At 44.5% G+C, this 19,727-nt stretch overlaps 1 protein-coding gene across 2 annotated transcripts; it reads left to right on the top strand.

Annotated features, from left to right (window-relative positions):
• Positions 1–659: 659 nt before the first annotated feature.
• On the top strand, positions 660–15,934 carry CLDN18 (claudin 18). Of its 2 annotated transcripts, none has more exons than XM_030495229.1 (5): positions 660–879; positions 13,161–13,325; positions 14,552–14,657; positions 15,024–15,134; positions 15,757–15,934. In XM_030495229.1, the coding sequence occupies exons 1-5, from the start codon at positions 660–662 to the stop codon at positions 15,932–15,934; spliced, it is 780 nt and encodes a 259-aa protein (XP_030351089.1). The 2 variants fall into 2 exon arrangements, with proteins under 2 accessions (XP_030351089.1, XP_030351088.1); XM_030495228.1 differs by lacking the exon at positions 660–879 and adding an exon at positions 9,207–9,426.
• The last annotated feature ends 3,793 nt before the right edge of the window (positions 15,935–19,727 follow it).

Raw genomic sequence — 19,727 nt, 5'->3', positions numbered from 1 at the left:
TGTAGGTTCACACCTTTCACTCTTCAGCAACTGTTGGCTTTCCTATGGGCTGCTAGCCTGACCTCACCAAGCAGCAAGGTCCATCTGAACATAGGTGCACTGTCCTTTGCTATATGCTATCCTCTTTTATACACTATCCTTTCCTTAAATGTTTTGGTTGAGCAAACAAGCTCACATAAAGGCTTGCTAATAAACGCCTCTCCACTTGGCTCAAAAGCATCATCCCTGCTAGAAAAGGATTAGGCTCTCCATAATTTCTATCTGTTTCATCCAATTTAAGCATGTCTGTGCTTGGTCTCCTGAAGCACACAGTCACTTCTGCAGAAGCTCTCCCCAAGCTGTTTCAGAGGGACCCTCTGGTCCCCATCTGACCTGTGCCGGCTGCACCTCTGCCTGGAGGGAGAAGGTAAACAGAGAGCTAGGCGTTCACACCGTGCGTAACAAATGGCTCTTGGTACCGAGAGAGGAAAATTATCTCACCGAAACGGATAAAGGGAAAGGGTAGGTTTGTATGGTGCGGACCAGACCTCTCCTGACTCCCATCCGTGACGTAGGCTGTGCTTCCAGCTAAAAGTCACTTCTACCCTGGCTGCCTGCCCCAGACCTGGCTTGTGGAGGCTTGTGCACACTGAGAACCTGCCTACCGAGTGCTTGGCACCATGTCAGTGACAATATGCCAGTCCATGGGCTTCGTGGTGTCTGTTTTAGGAATAGGAGGCATCATTGCATCAACATGCATGGACCAGTGGAGCACCCAAGACCTATACAATAACCCGGTGACAGCAGTGTTCAACTACCAGGGCCTCTGGCGCACATGTGTCCGGGAGAGCTCCGGCTTCACCGAATGCCGCGGCTACTTCACCATCCTGGGGCTGCCAGGTAGGGCTTGCTGGTCATGAGGGCAGAGAGGTGGGAGGGCAGAGCCATGGGCTTGTGCCAAAAGCCGTGTGTGTGGTGGTGATGGGTGATTTTCAGTGCAGGGTGGGAACCCAAATTTTAGCCAAAAGGGACCTCACCCTGTTTGGATGACAGGTCCCTTGGAGGTATCTCAACCTGAACCCCTTCCCATGGCCAAGCTGAGGTTCAGCAAAGCTCATTACATCTGATTACGCATCAGGTTCCTGAGGTGTTGTCCAGGTAATACACTGGAGCAGTGGCTACTCTGTGGGGTGATCTTCCTCTGTGCTTGGGGTGGCTTAGGTACATACTCCTACCTCAGCTGCATGGCTGTGTGTGGCTTCCCACCAGAAACTGCTAATACTCTTGGCATCAGAGAAGATCCTTTTCTAAGAGGATATGTCACAGTTCAGCTCACTGTATCTCTTGTATGGGCTAACACCACAAGGCTGGATTTCTCCCTAATTCTCCTTTGGTTCCACTTTTTACTTCCATGAGTATCATTCCTGTCCTGGCTGTGCACGGACTATCTAGGGGTGCAAACAATTAGGTTACAACAGGATTATCTGGGTTCTCTTCTTGCCTTAATACAGTGAGAAAAAAGGCACTTCGACTATTATATCCATCTGGCCTCTATGCTTTGGCACAGCTAGAATGGAGGAAAGAAGCCAATTATACGAGCAAATCATTGCAGAAATCCTGCAAAATGGCATTTCCAAAGTACACAGAAAGAAGTATTTTATGCAAAAATTGCTTCTTTCACCAGTAGCATATCTCTGCACAAATCAAACCAGTATAACCTAATGCATCTGTGGCCTCAGACACCACTGGGAGAAGTGAGAATCTCCTGAGCAGTATTTCCATGTCACTCATCTCTGGATCCTTGTTCACAACTGGTGTCTGGCATTAGCTGTGCTGCAGCATCCTCATGCAGGTGTCAGGGATGCCTATGCGCATCTCCTTGTTGGAAATACAGGGCTTTGAATGGCCTTGTTTGTTCACACAGACTCCTGGCTGTAGACATACATCCTTTTCTAGAAGGAGCCTGATTCTGCCTGGGCATCCAGTTGTGCAGCCCCTGGCAAAAGCCGTGTGCTGTTTGAGTGAATGAAGGGTGACATCCAAGGAAGGATGTTTGTGCAGGGCTTGTATTCACACACTGCTGTCACAGTCAGTAAAGCTAAGCAGTTTCACCAAGAGAAAATGCATGCAGCAAGGGGCAGAACAGGTTGGTAAAACTTGACTCCTGCAGGCTAATTGCTCACAGGGAAAGAGATTAAAGTTGCCATATGAGGAACAAATAGAGGTATAAAAAGCAAACCCTCCCCACACACACATACACCCATAACACAGTGCAGAACTTCCTCAGTTCTTCAGCTCTAAAAGCTTAAAATTACAGAAAATGTAACTCTGTAGAAGAAGCAATTAAACTTTTCAAGGCTTCACCTCTGGGAGCTACTTTAATCTTTGAAGAAACCAGAACACTTGAGATCTTGGGGTTTGTTTTTTTTTTGTTCTTTCAAAATGCCTCCACCACTAACCTCAGCATCGCAGGAAAAAAAGAGCAATTTTTTTGCAGTTCCCGCACCTCCAGATTGGTGTCTGTTGAGTAGGTATTTGTTTCCTAAAATGGAAATACATAGCAATGTTGGGGGGATTAATTTCCTTCATTTAGCAGGTGGGCTGCAAGAGATGGGTTTAGCCTCTTCAGCTACACCCAGCAAACTCTGTGGCTCCCTCCCAGTTGCAGATAGAAAAAAGCACCCTATTCTAAATGGTAGGATTTCTAATGAACCTGTCACCTTAGAGTGGAATTTCTATGGGTGTTTGCTGGGCTTCTTGCTGTCTCCTACAAAAAAGGATTAAAAAAAGCCCAAAGAATAAAGCACAACTTTAAAAAATAAAAGTGGGCAGGATGCTGAACCCCTTGAAGTTGCTGTCTTCATCCTCAGTGATGTTGGAGAAGTTGGTGCCTTCCCTGCTGGTGTGTAGGTATATGAATATTTATGTGCTTTTGTCCCAGTGAGGCACTTTTTGTGACTGGTGCTATCAGCACTGCCCTACAAAGTAAGGTGGATTTTCTCTCCCTTTCATTTTAATGAACAGGGCTTGCTCTTCCCCCTGCTTTTGCTTCCTGTTATATATTGTCTGACACTTTCAGTCTCTGGAGAAGCTGGTGCAAAACTAAGTGCCCTACTGCTGTGCTTTATAGATTGGCTCCCGTCTCCTGAATTCGTCTGCTCCTATGGGCATTTCCTCCCACCCGTCACCAGCAAAAGGCAACTGTATCCCAATAGGGGGGAGGAACAATGCTAAAAAAACCCAAATTATTAATTAGCTAAAAATATTATTAAAGTGGATCATCCCAGTGTTTATTTCAACAGTGCTGAGCCTTGATCTCCATTAAACCCCCCTTGCTAACCACACCATAGTTAATGGTTTGTCAGCATTTCCATTATAAACCCCTATTTATTATTATGACAATGGCAATTTATATTGGGAACAATAGTGCCAGAGTGAATAAAAATAATAGGACTCTAGCAAAGCAGCGAGGTGACCTGAGTACATCAATGAAGTTTTGGTTTCCGAGGATTTTTTTTTTTCTCAATCCCTTGCTCCCATAGCAAAGATTAAACTTGTCTTGCCTATCATCGATCTTCAATTTAGTTGTGAATTTTAATTTCAAATAGATTGAGGAAAAATCAAGATAATAGATTAAAATGGGAAATAATACAGGTAGCTTATGGTTCTTGCCCTCGATGTTCAGCTATAAACAGCCAGTCTCTGGTGAAAAATGTCGCTTGAGAACTAAGCCTGTTTGTTCTGATTATGCTTTCTCTTATTATTTTTTGCTACTTGCTTTGGTGTGTTGGTACACCTTATTGTGATTGTCTGGAGGACGCAATCTAAATTTGAACACACAAATAATAGACAAACAGCAGTAGCTGAGGTCTGGCAAGGCTGGTAGTTTCATCTAGTGTGGAAGTCACAGGGCACTTTCTGCTGAAAGGAGCATTTTTCAGTTGCTTACCAGTTTGCTAAACTACAATAACATGGGCAGTGATTTCCTTGTTGTCTGCATTGGTCTCTCGTTTTCCAACCGTTTTCAGCTAGACTGGTTCAGCCATTTTTTAAAGAACATTTTGTTCTCAAGTCAAATCCTTTTTTGTCCCTTTCAGAAAGGCAGAGGTGTCTCTCTGCTCTGGAACAAAAGGCTGGTAGCTTGAAATATAAGAATATTGTTGCTTTTCCAACAGCAAACATTGAAAGTCTGAGAGCACCCTTTTAACCTTCTACAACTATTAAAAAGTTATATGTTGCAAGGGGAGTCAGAGTAAATATAGCCCATGGGAATGTAATCATGAGTATCCAGATTTTTGCAATCAGCAGTATCTAGATCTTTGCATAAAACAACTGCTTTCAGTTTTGCTGGTGCAGGGTAGCAGAGATGCATACATTTTCCCTGAGGGAAGTCTTAGTTTGGGAAGTCTTAATGTTGGCGTATCTGGATTTTTTCTGTATCAATTCTGTACAAGATTTTCTTTTATTTCATACAATCAACATGTATTTTGTGGCATAGCTCTAGTAAAACCCTTGCTCTGGGGATTTTGGAGACAGGGCAGCCCACTGGCTGAAGAAGCAGCATTTATGTTCCCTGGAACTGTTTCATGCCTGAAGTTTGTAAGAGGACTGCTAATTGCCATGTCATGATCCTCCACTGGTGATGAACATGGCAAAGTCTCTTCCAAGTTCTGATTGTTACTTGAAATTCTTTAACCCAATTGGTTCAGCTCCACATTTTGAAATGTCTGCAGGCAACTGCTGTAACTTGCTTCAAGTCTTTTGAGACCAACTTTTGTGCATAGAAGGCTTTGGGTGGCCCACATGGCTGGAGACTTGGTATAACCTACCAAGAGTGTGTGTGAAACTGCTAGGAGTTTGCACTCACCGCAGGAGCTGAAGGAGGTGTGGAGATGGGAAAAGAGATAATGTGAGACTCTTAGAGAGGTCTTGGGCACCCTGCTTCCCAGGGACACTCAGGATGAAGAGAGGTGGCAGAGACCTGAGCAGGAGATGGCAGGAATCAGATCCTTGATGCTGTCTTGTGCCTTTACACCACAAAAGGATGAGGGACAAGAAAATAATCCTGAAAGATCTGGGCTGGAGGCCAGAGGAAGAGCAAAGCAAGGGAAATGGCAAGGGGCTGTGGAGATTTAGGACTGGGCCATAGCTCATAAGCACATAGGTGAGGATGCAGTTTCATGCACTCCAGCTCTGCTGAGGGACCTCAAAGGTCCCTCTGGACCATCTGAAGACCAATGGAGTAGAGTGGGTCTGAGATGGGGTGGAGGCCTTCTATGATCCCTTTCCCCATTGAGTTGCAGAAAGGCCCGTCAGCGTTTCATATAGTTGATTCTATGATTCTTATGCTTTTTATGGTGTAAGAATAAGAATTCTATGATTCTTATGCTATGGACTGGTTGGCCACACTCATGGAGGCTGTGGTCATTGCAGCAGTGGAGGAACAGAAAGAGAAGTGTGGGTTTGCTTTGTTTCAGTGTGAACAAGCTGGAACTGGCTGGCAGGGTGTGAGCTATATTTGCAAATTTTAAAGTAAACATGAGCTGGAGGTGATTTTTTTCTGGGAGAGGTGGTGATAACATTCAGGAATTGCAATGGGCCCAGTGAACGGTTTTGAGATAATATAGAGTCAATGTCTGCGTAGATAAAGCAAGTACGAGCTGAAATAAAGGTTGCAGAGGGGAGCGGTCACAAAGAACCCTTCATTTTCCCAGTTTGGGTGAACCACTGGAGATGTTCCAATTCTCAGAGTGGGATACCTGTTCTCTGCTCGTTGGTGAGGAAGCTTGGCCTTTTCAAGAGCTGTCTCCCCACTATGTCCCTTCCTTAGATACTGCTCAGCCCTCCGGCCCAAGCGTTCAACCACCTTGCTGGAGACTGAGCAACAGGAATATGCTTAGAGGAAGATAGTCATCCTTCAACCACTCCTGGCTGTAGACATCTCCCAGGGGTGGCTGGGGATGAGCATCAGGTTGTGGTAAAGATGCTTAGACATGTTCTACAGTTATCCTATCACCCAATCACTTTTCAAGTTGTACTCTGAGCCAACAGTTCAGATAAAACTCACAGGTGATCTTGTGCTGGGAAAATGAGGTGATGAGGTTTTTCGCAAAAGGAAACACTTTTCCCTGTCACGAGTGGCTCAGAAACAATCATTAAAAATAAACTAAAAATAAGGACATTTCAGGAAGGTGGAGAAAATAGGCTGGGGGAAAGGCTGGGATGGAAGCAAGTTTGTTCTTTCTCCAGAACTTTGCTTTGACAAACCAGAAAGGAAGACATCTGTGAGAGCTTTGAGTTCCAAGTGTTTACTAGTGTGATGCTAATCAGAGCATGAGAAATGGCAAGCAGCTAGTGCTGTGGTGCCTGGATAGTACCTTAGGCAATATTCTTAGGGCTGAGCAAATAGAATCCTTCAAAACACAATAATCCTTCAAAGACGACAACATCTGGAGTGTTGAGCATGGTTGGGTGTTTGTTTGCCTCTTATCTAAGGACTACAGCATGACCCTCGTTACTGAAATTGCTTTCTCAGCTCCATTTTGGGGGGGAGCATTCATCAGGTTTCAGGGAGTAATACCCAACCCTGTGCTGATTTATCCTTTTCCGATACCTGATTCAATCTGGCCCTTAAAACCAAAGACAGACTGATTCACCTGGGCTTTCTTGCATACCTGGAGGCTGCTGGTGATATTTTTTGATTGCTCCACCATTGCTCTGAGGTTTTGATGCCCCTGAATAAGAGGGTTGGTGATAAGTGACATCTCCCATCAGCAGGAGAAAACTATATCCCCAAGGAAAGGTTAGCAAGGCAGCACTGCCTGGGTGACAGACTCTGGCTCAGGGCAATCCAGAGGTTGGTCTTCTTTCTAATAGATGTGTTGGGAGGAGCAATAGGGTTTTGGGGTGTGAAATGGTGGAGGAGGAGAAGAGAAGGTCCCTATTGGCTTAAAGAGTTGCTTCCGCTGCATTGCAGCCAAAATCAGCAGAAAGGGTTAGAGGAAGGAGTGGTGGCTCCCCTCCCGGCAAAGCAAACACATGAGCATGGTGCATGGGAGAGCCACCTCCACTGATACTCGTGCAACCACCCAATTAGCAGAAAACCCCCCAATAATTTAAATAATGGTAGAGTTTTTTGGAAATAAACATAGGGGAAAAAAATGTTTCCCCTCCGTATTCATCTTCTTTTTCCTCCCCAGGGCTTATTTTTAGCCCTGCAAGTTGTTATACGCTTATGATGAAGGGTCACAGCACTTTGGCATAGGGGTTATATCCCAGAGGAATGCTTGTCCCTGGGAAATGGTTTGAAGTGATCTAGCCTAGAAAAGTGATGTCGTCTCTTACCACTAGGTGGCAAGAAGGCAGCAAGTCCTGGGCATCATGGAGAACAGGAGAGCTGCAGAGGAGCATCAGGGCTTAGGTGCAAGCAGCCTTTCTGGACTTGGGCACAGTTCTGGCTGTGGGGCAGTGAAGGTTAGGATGGAGAGCTGGCCATGTTACTTGTTTTAGCACTTCTTGTCCTCCCAGCCTTCATTTATCACAAAGAATTATCCAAGATGAGGAATGTTAGCCAGCATGCTCTCTCCTTCGCTGAGGATGAGCAGCTCTTACCACCTCTGGTTCCTGAGGGCTTAATTCTATGCTTTTTTGCATAGAATATTCTATTCTATGGGTTTTGCTCGTGCTGTTATTTTTGCCAGCAACTTGTGACCTTTAGATGTGTTGGAGCTAGCCCTTCCTCTGATATAAACTTGCCAAAGTCAGAGAAAATTACTAAATTTGAATAAAGTTGATGGAAGCAAAGACACCTTGTGCCTTTCCCAGGAAGGCTTTGGTGGCTGTGATTTCTGGCCACTAGACATAGGATTGTGCTCTGGCTGCTACAGCAGAGTCCAGTGCAAAAGCAGCTCTGCCTGCTGCCCACCAGCTTGATGTACAGCCGTGCAAGCAAAAGAGGTGTCCTGGGTGGTCGTACTCCAGAAGGCAGAAGCAAGAACCAACATGTAGTAACCCCATTGTAACTCATCCAGCCACAGAAATCAGCCTCTCCTCTCTTCTTGGTGGCTTTCACCCTGCTTCACAACCAGGCAATGGTTTGACAGTGCCTGTGGCACAGAACAATATTGGGACTGGTTAAAGCAGGAACTTGTTTCTAGGCAGGGCTGAAGTAAATCAGTCAGAGCAGGGTATTAGATGAGAATAGATGAGCATTAAGTCTGGAAGGTCCTTGTAACTCACTGCACTCTGCCAGCAGAGTGGCACAGTGAATTTACATTGCTCCCCTGAGTCCAGCGCTTCTCCACTGTGCAAAGAGATAATTTATTTCCTAATTTTTATATCCCCCACCTCTTTTTTCCAGGACCATCCCCAGAGCAATACAGACAAGCCCCTGTAAAAAGGCTCTTTCCAAATAGTCCCTTAGCCCTCCCTCTCCTTGTCCCCATACAGGTTTCAATGGAGCCACATGACAGGTGATGGGGATGTGGGCAAGAGGAGAACAAGGTTGCAGGAGCTTTGCTGGATCAGTCTGGGGCTCTTGGCTTGGTGCCCTGGGTTGTGCCATGATCAACATCCGGGGCAACCTCGCTGGTGCTTGAAGTGGCTGCAAGGAGTGGCCATGTCCCTGTTTGATGTCCCTGTTTGTTCCCTGGGTGGAGCTGGTGGCTCTTCATAGTTCACCAGTGGCATCCCTATCTATCTCTGTGCCTCTTGTGCAGATGTTGGCAAGGGTGGCTGGATGTAGAAGTGGTCTGGTGGCAGATCTATTCTCCATTTGCATAAGCAGAGGGCCAAGGAGGTGGTGACCTGGGCTAGGTGCTGAGTTCACCTGAGAATATGGTCCTCCCCTCTGCCCCTCTTAACATGTTTGCACTGTGCCAAGCATGTAGAAGTAGCCCAACGGATGGCAAAGGGTTTCGGTGGAGGGACAGCGCATGTTCCAAGTGGGTTGCCCAACACTCAACGGAGCATGGCTGCTTAGCTGGGGAAGGACAAGCACTTTTAAAGGACAAAAGCTCATATCTCAGGCCCTGCCAGCACAAACCTACCTGGCGAGAGTGAAACTGGACTATCTTGCAAAAACACTTTGAGTAAACACACTGCTCAATGGAAAGCATCTGATAAGAGCTGTTGCGTTTCTGGTGGCTCAGTCAAGAGGACTTCGGTGCTCCCATTAGGTCCGTGGCTTCATCAGGGCTGTCTCACCTCCTCTGTCTGAGGGAGGCACAATGTCCACGACCATCTGCCAGGTGATGGGGTTCATTGTTTCGTCGCTGGGTGTTGCGGGGTGCATGGTGGCCACTGCCATGGATATGTGGAGCACGCAGGACTTGTATGACAACCCGGTCACGGCCGTCTTCCAATATCAGGGACTGTGGAGGAGCTGCGTGCGGCAGAGCTCTGGCTTTACAGAATGCCGGCCCTATTTCACCATTCTTGGGCTGCCAGGTAGGGGCAAAAGATGCACCAGGTTTAACCCAGGAGCTGTCCTGTAGCTCTGCACAGTTTTCATCCAAAAGCAGGAGCAGATATTTAAAACATTTTGCAAGGAATAAAATTTCCAGGCTTCTCAGTGTATGAGCATAAAGGTATGTGCATATTTTTTATCAAAACAATACCTTTACTCTGTGGAGGTTACAACTTGGGAGTGTATAGGTGAGCTTTGGATGAGCATCAGGGGTTCAGCCCTGTTGCATGATGGAGCATGATGGGGGCTTTTAGCCCTGTATCCTCCCTGTATCTATCAGGGATGCCAACCTTGCTTCCCAACTGTGAGGCAGAAGAGAGAGCTTTGTTGAAGACCACTGTGTTGGGCTGCAGTGGTTGCTTTTTGACCATCCTGAGGGGTGCAATGGAATAAACGAGTTTCCGTGTAGCCAGCTTCAAGTTTACTAGGTGAGTTCTGTTTCATTTGAAAGAGCAAAACTATGATTGGGGTCACTTGTTTTAAAGAATAAAAAATATATTTATTAAACCATATATACAAATGTTGATCTGTATATAGATACATCCTTATAATGTTGTGTGTAGGTGATTGTGTTTTAAAAGAGTGATGAGGCAATGGCAACCATATTTTGATGTCAATTTATTATAATCAAGATTTTACTTTTAATTTTACTCTTTGGATAATATAGCAATAGGGGAAACATGCAAAGCAATCACAGGTGTTTTCTGTTGTACCTGAGAGATTGTCTGTCAGTTTTGTTCTCTTTATATGTCTGTTTAGTTGATGAGTACCTTGAAACATAACCAAATTCAAGCAGGGATTTTCCTTCTTTAACTTAAACCCTCATTTTCCCCCTAAACTTTCTATATTCTGTTAATTATAACTAGTCATAAAGTTAGATTTCCAATTTTGTATTTTGTATTAGTAACAGAAATGCAGGTGATGTCAGTTTAGATGACTAATTTGTTTTACTACATCCACCTCTCTCTACTAACATCAACTGTGGGGAAAAATACAGCTTTCCAGTTTCACTTTTATCTGACAAACACAGAGATGCAAACTGTGGTTTCAGATCACTGACATTTATTTTGATGAGTAAGCTTGCATTTTTACGAATTTCTGTGCACAACACCCCTTTGTATGGAAATCAGGTGTGCAAAAGAGCAACCACATGTGTGCAGGTACGAAGCAAAGTTATCCTACAGCATGCAAAGTGTGTATACAACAACAGCAAGTAGATTCTGTGCTTATATATAGGGTTGTTTGTTACCTAGTGCTCCTGGTTCCTGATATGTTTTTTCCCCCTTAGTCTCCTGTTTTGTTTGTCTAAGCCCTTCCACTCCTTCCTTCTAGGGGGAGGTCATTCACCTTTGGAAAGCTGCTCTATTCAGAGGACTTTAGATGGATGCCAATATTCACTTGAAACTGCAGTGCTCTCTTTCTAAACACCTCTCACTTTCAGACCCATGAGACAAGTGAAGAGGCCTTTATGCCACAGCAGACCTTGGAGCAGTTTCTTCTCCTTTCGGTCCCTTTGTGGAGATGGTGCATAAGTCATCTTCATGGAGAGAGGAATCACTGATGATGGCTATTTGCTTTTTTTTCTATTGTGTCCCTATGAGTTCCTCCCTCTCCCCTTTCCAACAGCTGCAGATTTTTACTTTTTAATGGAGATTCACCATATTGGGACTTCAGTGCTCCAGCTGAAGAGCAATGTCCCAGGAGCTGTTTGGCTTGGCTTGCCTGTTGTGTCCTTCCACAGGCACCCAAGGCACTGGGAACATCTCTCCTGGGAACCCACAATATCTCTGTGAGGTCTTAGCGTAGAGTCACTTCTTGAATGGTTGAGACCACCACAGCAATGGTACCTACGAACCATAAGGTCTGTAGGAAGTATCCCAAGAACAAAGGACTGTCTTGGGGATAAGGGCCTTCCATCATGATCTGCAGAGTCTTATGCTGCCTTGGAGTATCAGCCTCTCCTGCCTGTCCTGAAACAAGCTGATGCAAAGAAAATTTAAGTGACTGTAAAGACAAATGAATGTTGTGATTTTCTTTTCTTTGCAGCTTTCTGCTTTGCATCAGGTGCTGTGTGAACAACCTTTGAGGGCTGATAAGGCATATCCACCAGCTTCTTGTTCTCTGATGAATAACTAATGAGCTTGCACCTGGGGGCTGATGAATGGGAGATTGAAAACCCCAGGCTCGTTAGCACTTGTTATCAGCTGATAAGGGCAAATTGAGTCATAAGAACAGCAGCCCCAGTGGGACTGCCAGATGGGAGAAGGTGGTATATTCCCAGCCTGTGGGATAGCAGACCACCTGCTTCCTTGTGCATCATGGTGCCAGCATGGTTCTGCTCAGGTTTGTGGTACCCCACAGGCAAGGAGACTCACATGGGCACCCACTCTTGCCCTCCTGTGCAAGACCAGAGGGGTCTGATCCCTGTCCCTCCAGTGCTGCCTGCTGCTGCAATTGGGCCATATGGGACCCTTGGGCACCATGGTCACCCTGGCCATCCCATAAAAACAGGTGACAGGTAGGTTGAGTGAAGTCTCTGGGGCTGTAGGATATGTTGCCTGCCCTTCTCAGTTGGACACGAGCCCACATTATCTTCCCTGAAGATGGACAGTCGTGTGGGGAGCATCAAAGCCAAACCCAGGGCCGCTAGAGCTCATGGAACAGCAAGAAGAGGTTGCAAAGTGTCCCAGTCAAATCATAACAGCCCTTGAAATACTTTTGACCACCCTCTCCCAGTGTTCTGCCAGCACTGGCGTCTACTGTCTCTGCCAGGTGCACTTGCACAGGCAGGGAGGAGAAATGTCTGGGGCCAGCACTGAATTTCAGGCAAGATGGGATGTGTGCCATCTTATTAGAAAATCACATTGGCATTCAAATGCATGGGCTTTTCCCTTCACTTCTCTACTTCAAGAGGTGCAAGTTTCCCCTTGCTTTTCTCTCTACTTTTCTACTCCATCCAAAAGGAGTCTGGAAGACTCTGCCACTTTCTGTTAACTGAGAGCAGTGCTCTGCTCCCATGGGCATGACCCGCCAGCATCACAGCCTGCCTCCAACCAAGCATTCCCACCTTGATGGCAGGCTACTAAAAAAATTCAAACCTAGAGTATTTGTATGTTGTATTAATTAATGTAGACAGGTTTATACAGGACCGACATTACAAATTAGATGGAAATGGTAAGCTGGGGGAGGTCATTGCCAAAGCTTTGTTGCTATTTTTTGGTGTATGTGTAATGTTTGTCCAGGTGATATTCCTCTTCTCCTGTGCCGTGTGTTTTACGGTAAAGCAGGAACATACAGAACTCCATTTTGAGTCACATATTGGTTGGAAATACCATGGATAGCTGGGTGGAGCTGCCTGCTTTCGTCACTGCTTGGGGAGAATAAAAAAAGAAAGCTTTCTCAATCAATTCGGTTATGAAACCATTCTTATCTCAAATGTACACAAGCTCGTCTCCATGAATTTCAGCTGAATAAATCACAACTCTTGCCAATGAACATTTACAAAAATTTATGTCTAAGCCATCAAACTCTTGACAAAAAGCCACATTTCCAGAGGTGCCTCAGATAACCCTGAGAATAGATCCAGTGCCCATTTCCCAAGGTTTTCTTCTTCAGTATTTTTATTTTTAGACAGAAAAAATCTTTAAAAACCTCCTGGACTCTGACAAATGTCATTTCAGACACTCAGTGTGACCCTTTTTAATTTGTTTTGCAGCAATGTTCCAGGCCGTGAGGGCCCTCATGATTGTGGGTATTGTCCTGGGCATCCTTGGCCTCCTTGTGTGCATTTTTGCTCTGAAATGCATCCGTATTGGCAATATGGAGGATTCTGCAAAAGCCACCATGACTCTGACCTCTGGCATCATGTTTATTGTTGCTGGTAAGTGGCCAGTGTTGTGTCCTTCATGTGTCAGTCATTGCAATTGCCTGGAATTGAGGACTGGGAAAGTCTTTACACACTTCTGGTCATAGGTAGCAGATGCTCTAGAGTAACCCAAAGCACTGACGCTTGCATGAAGTTATTGGCATTTGTCTTCCAGCCTGGCCTTCTGGGGTCAAATGGTTTCTACCTCTGTTTAGTAAAAGAAAACCAGAAGTTTATATGTGACAGAACATGGGAGGTTGAAAAACCAGCCCACAGATAAAAAAGAAAATCTCTCTCTTATCTTGTTGTATGTATACTGGTGTCATGTACTAATATAAATATCCTTTATTTATACATAACTTTTTTTTTTTTTAAAGAGCTTTAGGCTTTATACATAGAAATTATATGAAGACTCTCAGGGTTGCAATAGCTTAGCTTGTAATTTTTAAATACCTTGGGTTATCAGGAAGGCTGTAGGAATGCCCAGTGCTGCCCAGCTACCTTGAAATTGCAAAATGCTTAATACACCACTTACAGGTTTTCCCACTATTTTTTGCAGATGAGTAATCAAATCAAAGCCATATCCTAGTTGAGTGGAGGAGAATGTCCTTATTTAAAATTCTTATAGTTGAATGGCACTTAACTTTCGTTGGGGTATGAGACTCGCAAAAAGGACTTAAAGATGTAAAATAAGTGCAAGTTTGAAAGAGGAAACCACCTTCACCAATATAGAATAATAAAAATTAAAAATAATTAAAAGAACAGTGAAATAGCAAATTATAATGCCATTGCTGCCAGGCTGGGCATCACAATGATCACCCTTGCAGGTGAGTGAAAGAAGTTCCTGCCTCTTGAGTCTGGTCTTCCAGGCTGCCTGCAGAGTCTGGCAGGCATCACTACCTAGTGATAAAACAATTGTATCTCCTCTTCCACGTGAGAGAGAGGGTGTTTTCCTATGCAAAAAAAAACTTCTGTTATGGAATCTTTTCAATGTTTTTCAATGTAAAACAATTTTCTAGAACTGAACTACTGAGTAATTTCAGCAGCTAAAATGATCTGTTCATTAAACTCATTTTCTGTGAGAGAACCCACATTGTGGGTCCCCACTTCTGCTGAAGGTACATGCCAGGACACAAAGCAGTGTCTCAACCACCCTTCCAGAGCTTTAAGGTGTTTCTCCAAGGCCAAAGGTGACTGCTTGAACTACGTGGGTCTCAGTCTGTCTCTCTGTCTGATTTCAGGCCTGTGTGCCATCACTGGAGTGTCCGTGTTTGCCAATATGCTGGTCACAAACTTCTGGATGTCCACAGCCAGCATGTACCAAGGAATTCAGAATGTTCAGAACAGGTAGGTGGTCAACTGGCTCGGGATGCTCCTCAGTGCAGATCTCCCTTGGGGCCAGGGTGGGCTTCAGCTGCAGGAAAAGCAAACTCTGGGTGCATGTTAGTCTGGTCCCAGGACTTGGAAGAGTTATTGAGTCTCTTTGTTATCTGCACTGGGAATAATTTGTCCAAGCAAATTGGCTGGGATTTCTCTGTTCACACAGCTCAAGAAGGAGGTAGAGAGTCCATTGAGGATGAGCCTGCGAGTGGGATGGTGCTCACAGGAACTTCTGCAGGGCCAAAGGGAGAATGATAATGTTCAGCGCATTTCAGAAGCATCAGACTAGACCACTGTCACAGCCCTCATCATCAACGTCTCTCTGTTTTGCAGGTATACCTTTGGCTCAGCCCTCTTTGTTGGCTGGGTGGCAGGTGGTCTGGCCCTCGTAGGAGGCATCATGATGTGCCTTGCTTGCAGAGGGCTGATTCCAGAAGAATCCCGGTAAGCTTATTTGTGGTAGACATAGGAAGGCATTGCAGGAAACCTTGGGTGTGAAGATAGCATACAGCCAGCACGCCACAGGATATGGTTATGCATAATACCCCTGCTGCAAGGGTTACCATGACGACACACCTGTTTGTCCTGTATCATGGGTCAAAAGTAACAGATTCCTTTCCCTGACTACATGACTTGTAAAACAAATAGAGAGGGCAGGAGAGATCAACCTTAAAATCTAAATGTGCAGTGTACTGGCTAAGTCAGACCCATTAATTGCAGCTTCAATTGCAAATTGCATAGCATGTCATCAGCAGGTGTAGATTGCATCCACTGAGCTATGATTTACATCAGGTAGGGCTTTGTACACCTATGTAGCTGGTTGTTGTAGGTGGGTCCTTCACTCAATCACGGATTTACTCATGGGAAAGAAAGTTTAAGTTTATTAAAAAACATGAAAGAGGCTTGTAACCTACCATGAATGATTTACTCTGGGCTCATGGAGTGTCTCCAAGTTATGACATAGTACAGTTGCTTAAAATCCAATGGCAAACAGGAACAGAGGATGCAACACCAGGTAGTTACAGACCTTCCAGATGACTGATTCCATCCTTTGTGTCTCTTTCAGCTACAAAGCAGTATCCTACAATGCGTCGGGACGGAATATCTCCTACAGAACGGGGCCGTATAAGGTTGCTTCAGGGTATGAACCTGAAACGAAGTCTAGGAAGAGTGCAGGATATGAAGAAGCTGCTCGAAGTGAGGATGGAAGACGCCCGTACCCTTCAAAACATGACTATGTCTAGTAGACATTCTGGGCTTGAGTTGTGCTATCTATTATAAAATATTTTTACCTTCAGAAGCAAAAAGTACATGCAAACAAAGCAGTTTGTAAAGAAGATTGTGTTTTCTATCATGTTTCCACTACTCTGAGTTTTTTATCCTAGCTTGTTATGAACACTGGTTTTATTTGACTGCCTGTTAGTATGCCTACCATGAGGAGGCCTATAAAAAAAAGTAATGCCTTTTAATGCTCTCAGAGTAGAACAGTTTGCTCACATTTTACGTATAAACTCTGATATCCAGGACCAGGATTATGCCTTGTGTCCTTTTCTAATATGTCAAAATTCCCATTTAATAATAGCCCAGAGGTAAAAGCGATGCTACCCCATTGCCTTCTTCCCTTTGATCAGGTTTTCATGCAATTTGGCAATGTCATCCCCTACTTTTTCAGAGTCTGGAAAGATGAACAGTATCCCGTGACCTTAGTGTTCCATAATCATCAGAAAAACCAGTGTTTTGCTGAAATGATAGTGTACGTTTGCTCTGGTTTTGACACTTGAGGTTTTGGGTTTTGTTTGCTTGATATTTTTTCTTTTTTTTTTTTTTTTGGCAAGTTGAAAAGCAAAAGTTATAATCTAGTAGTCTCCTATATTATTCTGCTGTGCATTTTAAGTAAATTCAGTTATATCCCTCTGGCTGTGGCCAATGCATACAGACCTCATGGTCATGGCATTTTCCTCCATGGTTACTTTTTGTACTCAGACACACCTTTGCTTTGCTGGTTGTACTACAATGCTGATCTGCTGTGATATTTAATCTGGTTTACGTTACTTAGACATTTGCTATAACTTGTGATACCAAAGTGTATTTATTTCTTCTGATCTCTCCAGGGAATATGTATAATCCATTGTTATTCCTATGCTAGATACTTGCTGTAATAGCTGAAAACCTCTGTGTGCGACCGGTGTTCCTGCAGATGTCATCTTTAATGAAGCCAGAAGAATTTCTCATTTAGAATTAATTAGAGTTACATTTGGAGCAGAAATCCCAGGGAGCATTAGATGTGTAACTCCATACTGACATCACGACTTTCTCGTGTTAATTCTTCGCCCAGCGATGTGAAGATTAACTCCTTAGTGGGACATTGCCTCTTCTAGCCAATCCATCAGAGAGGAAGTTTGTTTGAAGGGGTCAGGGGAAGAAACACAAGAGCTTATGTCGGAGGGGAGAGCTGTGTGCCTTTAGCAGGTCCTCCCGCATGGCTTCCAAGGACATCTTAGCGAAGTTCTGGAAAGTACCTATGAGCAGAGTGGAGGGGGTATTGAGAGACAAGATAGAGAAGAGGTCCAAAACCTCCAAATCAGCCTTTTTTTTTTTTTTTTTAATAGATATCTGCAATAGGTTATAGCCCCAATTTTAATGTTTATGAGTTTTCTGCAGGAGTTCATTTGCAAAATTGTTTTGGTGAAATGCTGATAATCCCTTTAGTGGTTTCACATTCTGGAGAGATCAGAGGTAGAGCTGAACATTTCTCCAGAGCTGAACTTTTGGTAGGTCAAGCTACCATCCAGCTGGCATCTCCGGTGGCTTGTATGAATTCGGGGGGGCAGGCTGTCTCACTGAACATCAGTGCTCTCGGTGAGGATGAGCACAAACCATACCAGGTCTCCATAACCATCAGCTCTGCATCAACATACGGAGGCACATCTTCAGCGTAGGTCCAGAAAATGTGGATTGGTTGCATCTTGGGCAGGTTAGTGAGAGGAGAAGGGAATGCCTGATAAGGTGCAGCACCAAGGGCTGATGGCTGGAGGAGATGGCCACCATGGTGAGAAGAGTTTCCATCAAATGGAAGCTCTTGGTCCCATCTCAGGCTGGATGTTGGCCCCTGCTGCCACCTGGGATAAATCTCTGTTGGATGTCAGTGCTGACTCTCCCTTTCATACTAGAGAAAGACTTGTTTTAAAGATCTGCTTTTAAAAGAGAACAATTTAGTTTTGCAGGGGTAAATCGTGTCCTATCTTAAGAATCTGATGTTCTTTACAGTGGTTTAGTCCCCATCTCTCAGTATAGATGTAGCTTTTCTGTCTTTTTTTTTTTTTTTTGCATGCTGGATTTTTTTGGTTTTGTTCGTTATTTTTTTTTTTACATTAATATTAAAAAACAAAAAAGTCTTTAAGACCAAAATCACTGTTTTGTCTTGTTCTCTCCTTGTCACAAGCAGCAGCTACTGACCTTCCTGCTCAGCTAAACTCACCTCAACTTTGGCCTCTGCAGGTTCTCGGTGGCAGTATAGGCAAGTATGTGTGCTTGAGAGAAAAAATAGAAGATGATTATTTTTATTTCTTTGTAAGATATAGTTACTTATATGCTGAGACAAAGTAGCAGAAAAGCAGATGAATAAGCATCAGGGGATCCCAACCCACTGATGCAATGAAATTAGAAGTCCTTGCTGAGACCCTGGCCTTGCTGAGAAATAGAGTTCAGCAAGTGCGTGGCTCTTTTGGGGTTTGAGGCCACTTTGGTCAGGCCAGCATCTGCCTGACTTTCAAGGTAGCAATTAAACACTTCTAAATACTTCATTGTTCTTAGGAGGGCAGAAAAATTGCTGGTATGCTCTCACTGCTGCCAGGCTCCACTGAAAAGGGGCTGAAAAGCACAAGAATGTTTAATTTAGATAGGAAACACATAAGTGGTGGTTAGGTAAAGGTACACAGGGTAATGAAAAATACAGAAAAACGCCCAGAAACATTTGAAATACAAGTTTCCAACTGCATTAGAACAAAAAAAGGTGCACATGTAAAATCACAAGGAAGCACCTTTGAAAGTTACATTTTATTTTTATGCAACACAAACACTCTGACAAACTCACCAAGCTGTCTATCTCTCGGTTTCACTTTGATGTGTGCAAGTGTGTAGATGACAAGATTGCAGGCAGGAGCATTATGGAGAGCGGCAGAGAGCTGAGAGGGCTCTGTAGCAGGAATTCTTGCCCTCAGTTGATTTCTGATCTTCCAACATCAGTTTTCATTTCCTTACCTCCGCTGAAAACCTGCAGTATGAAAAATTTAATGCAGTGAACTTTACTGAAAAAAAAAAAATTCCAAAGCAGAGAATAATTTTTTTATGAGCCTGGTTGCAATGTAGCAACACCTGATATTACAGCTGTTCCCCTCTGTTTCTGGTCATAATGGACCTTATCTTGTGATGAGTAGTACCATGAGTGGTAAGCATCGTGCTCCAGGGGAATGACAGCATGGGGAGAACCTGCATCTGCAGCCATGGAGCTGTGGTTCCATCTGCAGAAAACACTTGGTGTTTCCCTGTCTTGGGACATGGGCCCCAATATCCTCTTTTCAGCTGTATTGATCTGTCTCCTGAAAGCCCTGCAGCTGAAACCAGCAGCTTAGGGAAAGCTCTGGGTCCTTACTGAGAATCAAGTTCCCCATCCCAGGCTTTCTTCTCCAGGCTAAAAAATATGCGGGTACCCTAATTATTTCTTAGACTTTGGGGAAAAAAGCAAGATCCAAAAGGCCCCCCTAGGATGACTCGACGTTGTCTCAGAGGTAGCTTGTTGTGTCCCAGTGCTGTTATGTCCCAATGCCCACATGCAAAGGACACAAAACCCATAGCCACATCCTCAGCCTGCAATGCTAAGGGCCAGCTACATAGAGAGGGGGGATGCCCAGTCTACATGCTGTCTGGGGAGCACCCTGGGGTCACCCACCCAAAACACAACCTCTGCACCCTATGCTGTGTACTGCAGGGAGGCATTTAGGGCTGAGTTTAGGCTCAGAAACTCAGCACCGAACGTGT

This window comes from Strigops habroptila, chromosome 8 (genome assembly GCF_004027225.2).
Source record: "Strigops habroptila isolate Jane chromosome 8, bStrHab1.2.pri, whole genome shotgun sequence".
In the NCBI taxonomy this organism is placed as follows: Eukaryota; Metazoa; Chordata; class Aves; order Psittaciformes; family Psittacidae; genus Strigops; species Strigops habroptila.
The sequence above is the reverse complement of the archived record's forward strand: the minus strand, read 5'-3'. Positions and strand labels throughout refer to the sequence as shown.

What these genes read in the sequence shown, in the direction of transcription:
- CLDN18 (XM_030495229.1), top strand. Translation starts at nt 660, where the DNA reads ATGTCAGTGACAATATGCCAGTCCATGGGCTTCGTGGTGTCTGTTTTA. An exon ending in CACCATCCTGGGGCTGCCAG is followed by an intron (nt 880 to 13,160) that starts GTAGGGCTTGCT and finishes TTTGTTTTGCAG; the next exon opens with CAATGTTCCAGGCCGTGAGG. An exon ending in CATCATGTTTATTGTTGCTG is followed by an intron (nt 13,326 to 14,551) that starts GTAAGTGGCCAG and finishes GTCTGATTTCAG; the next exon opens with GCCTGTGTGCCATCACTGGA.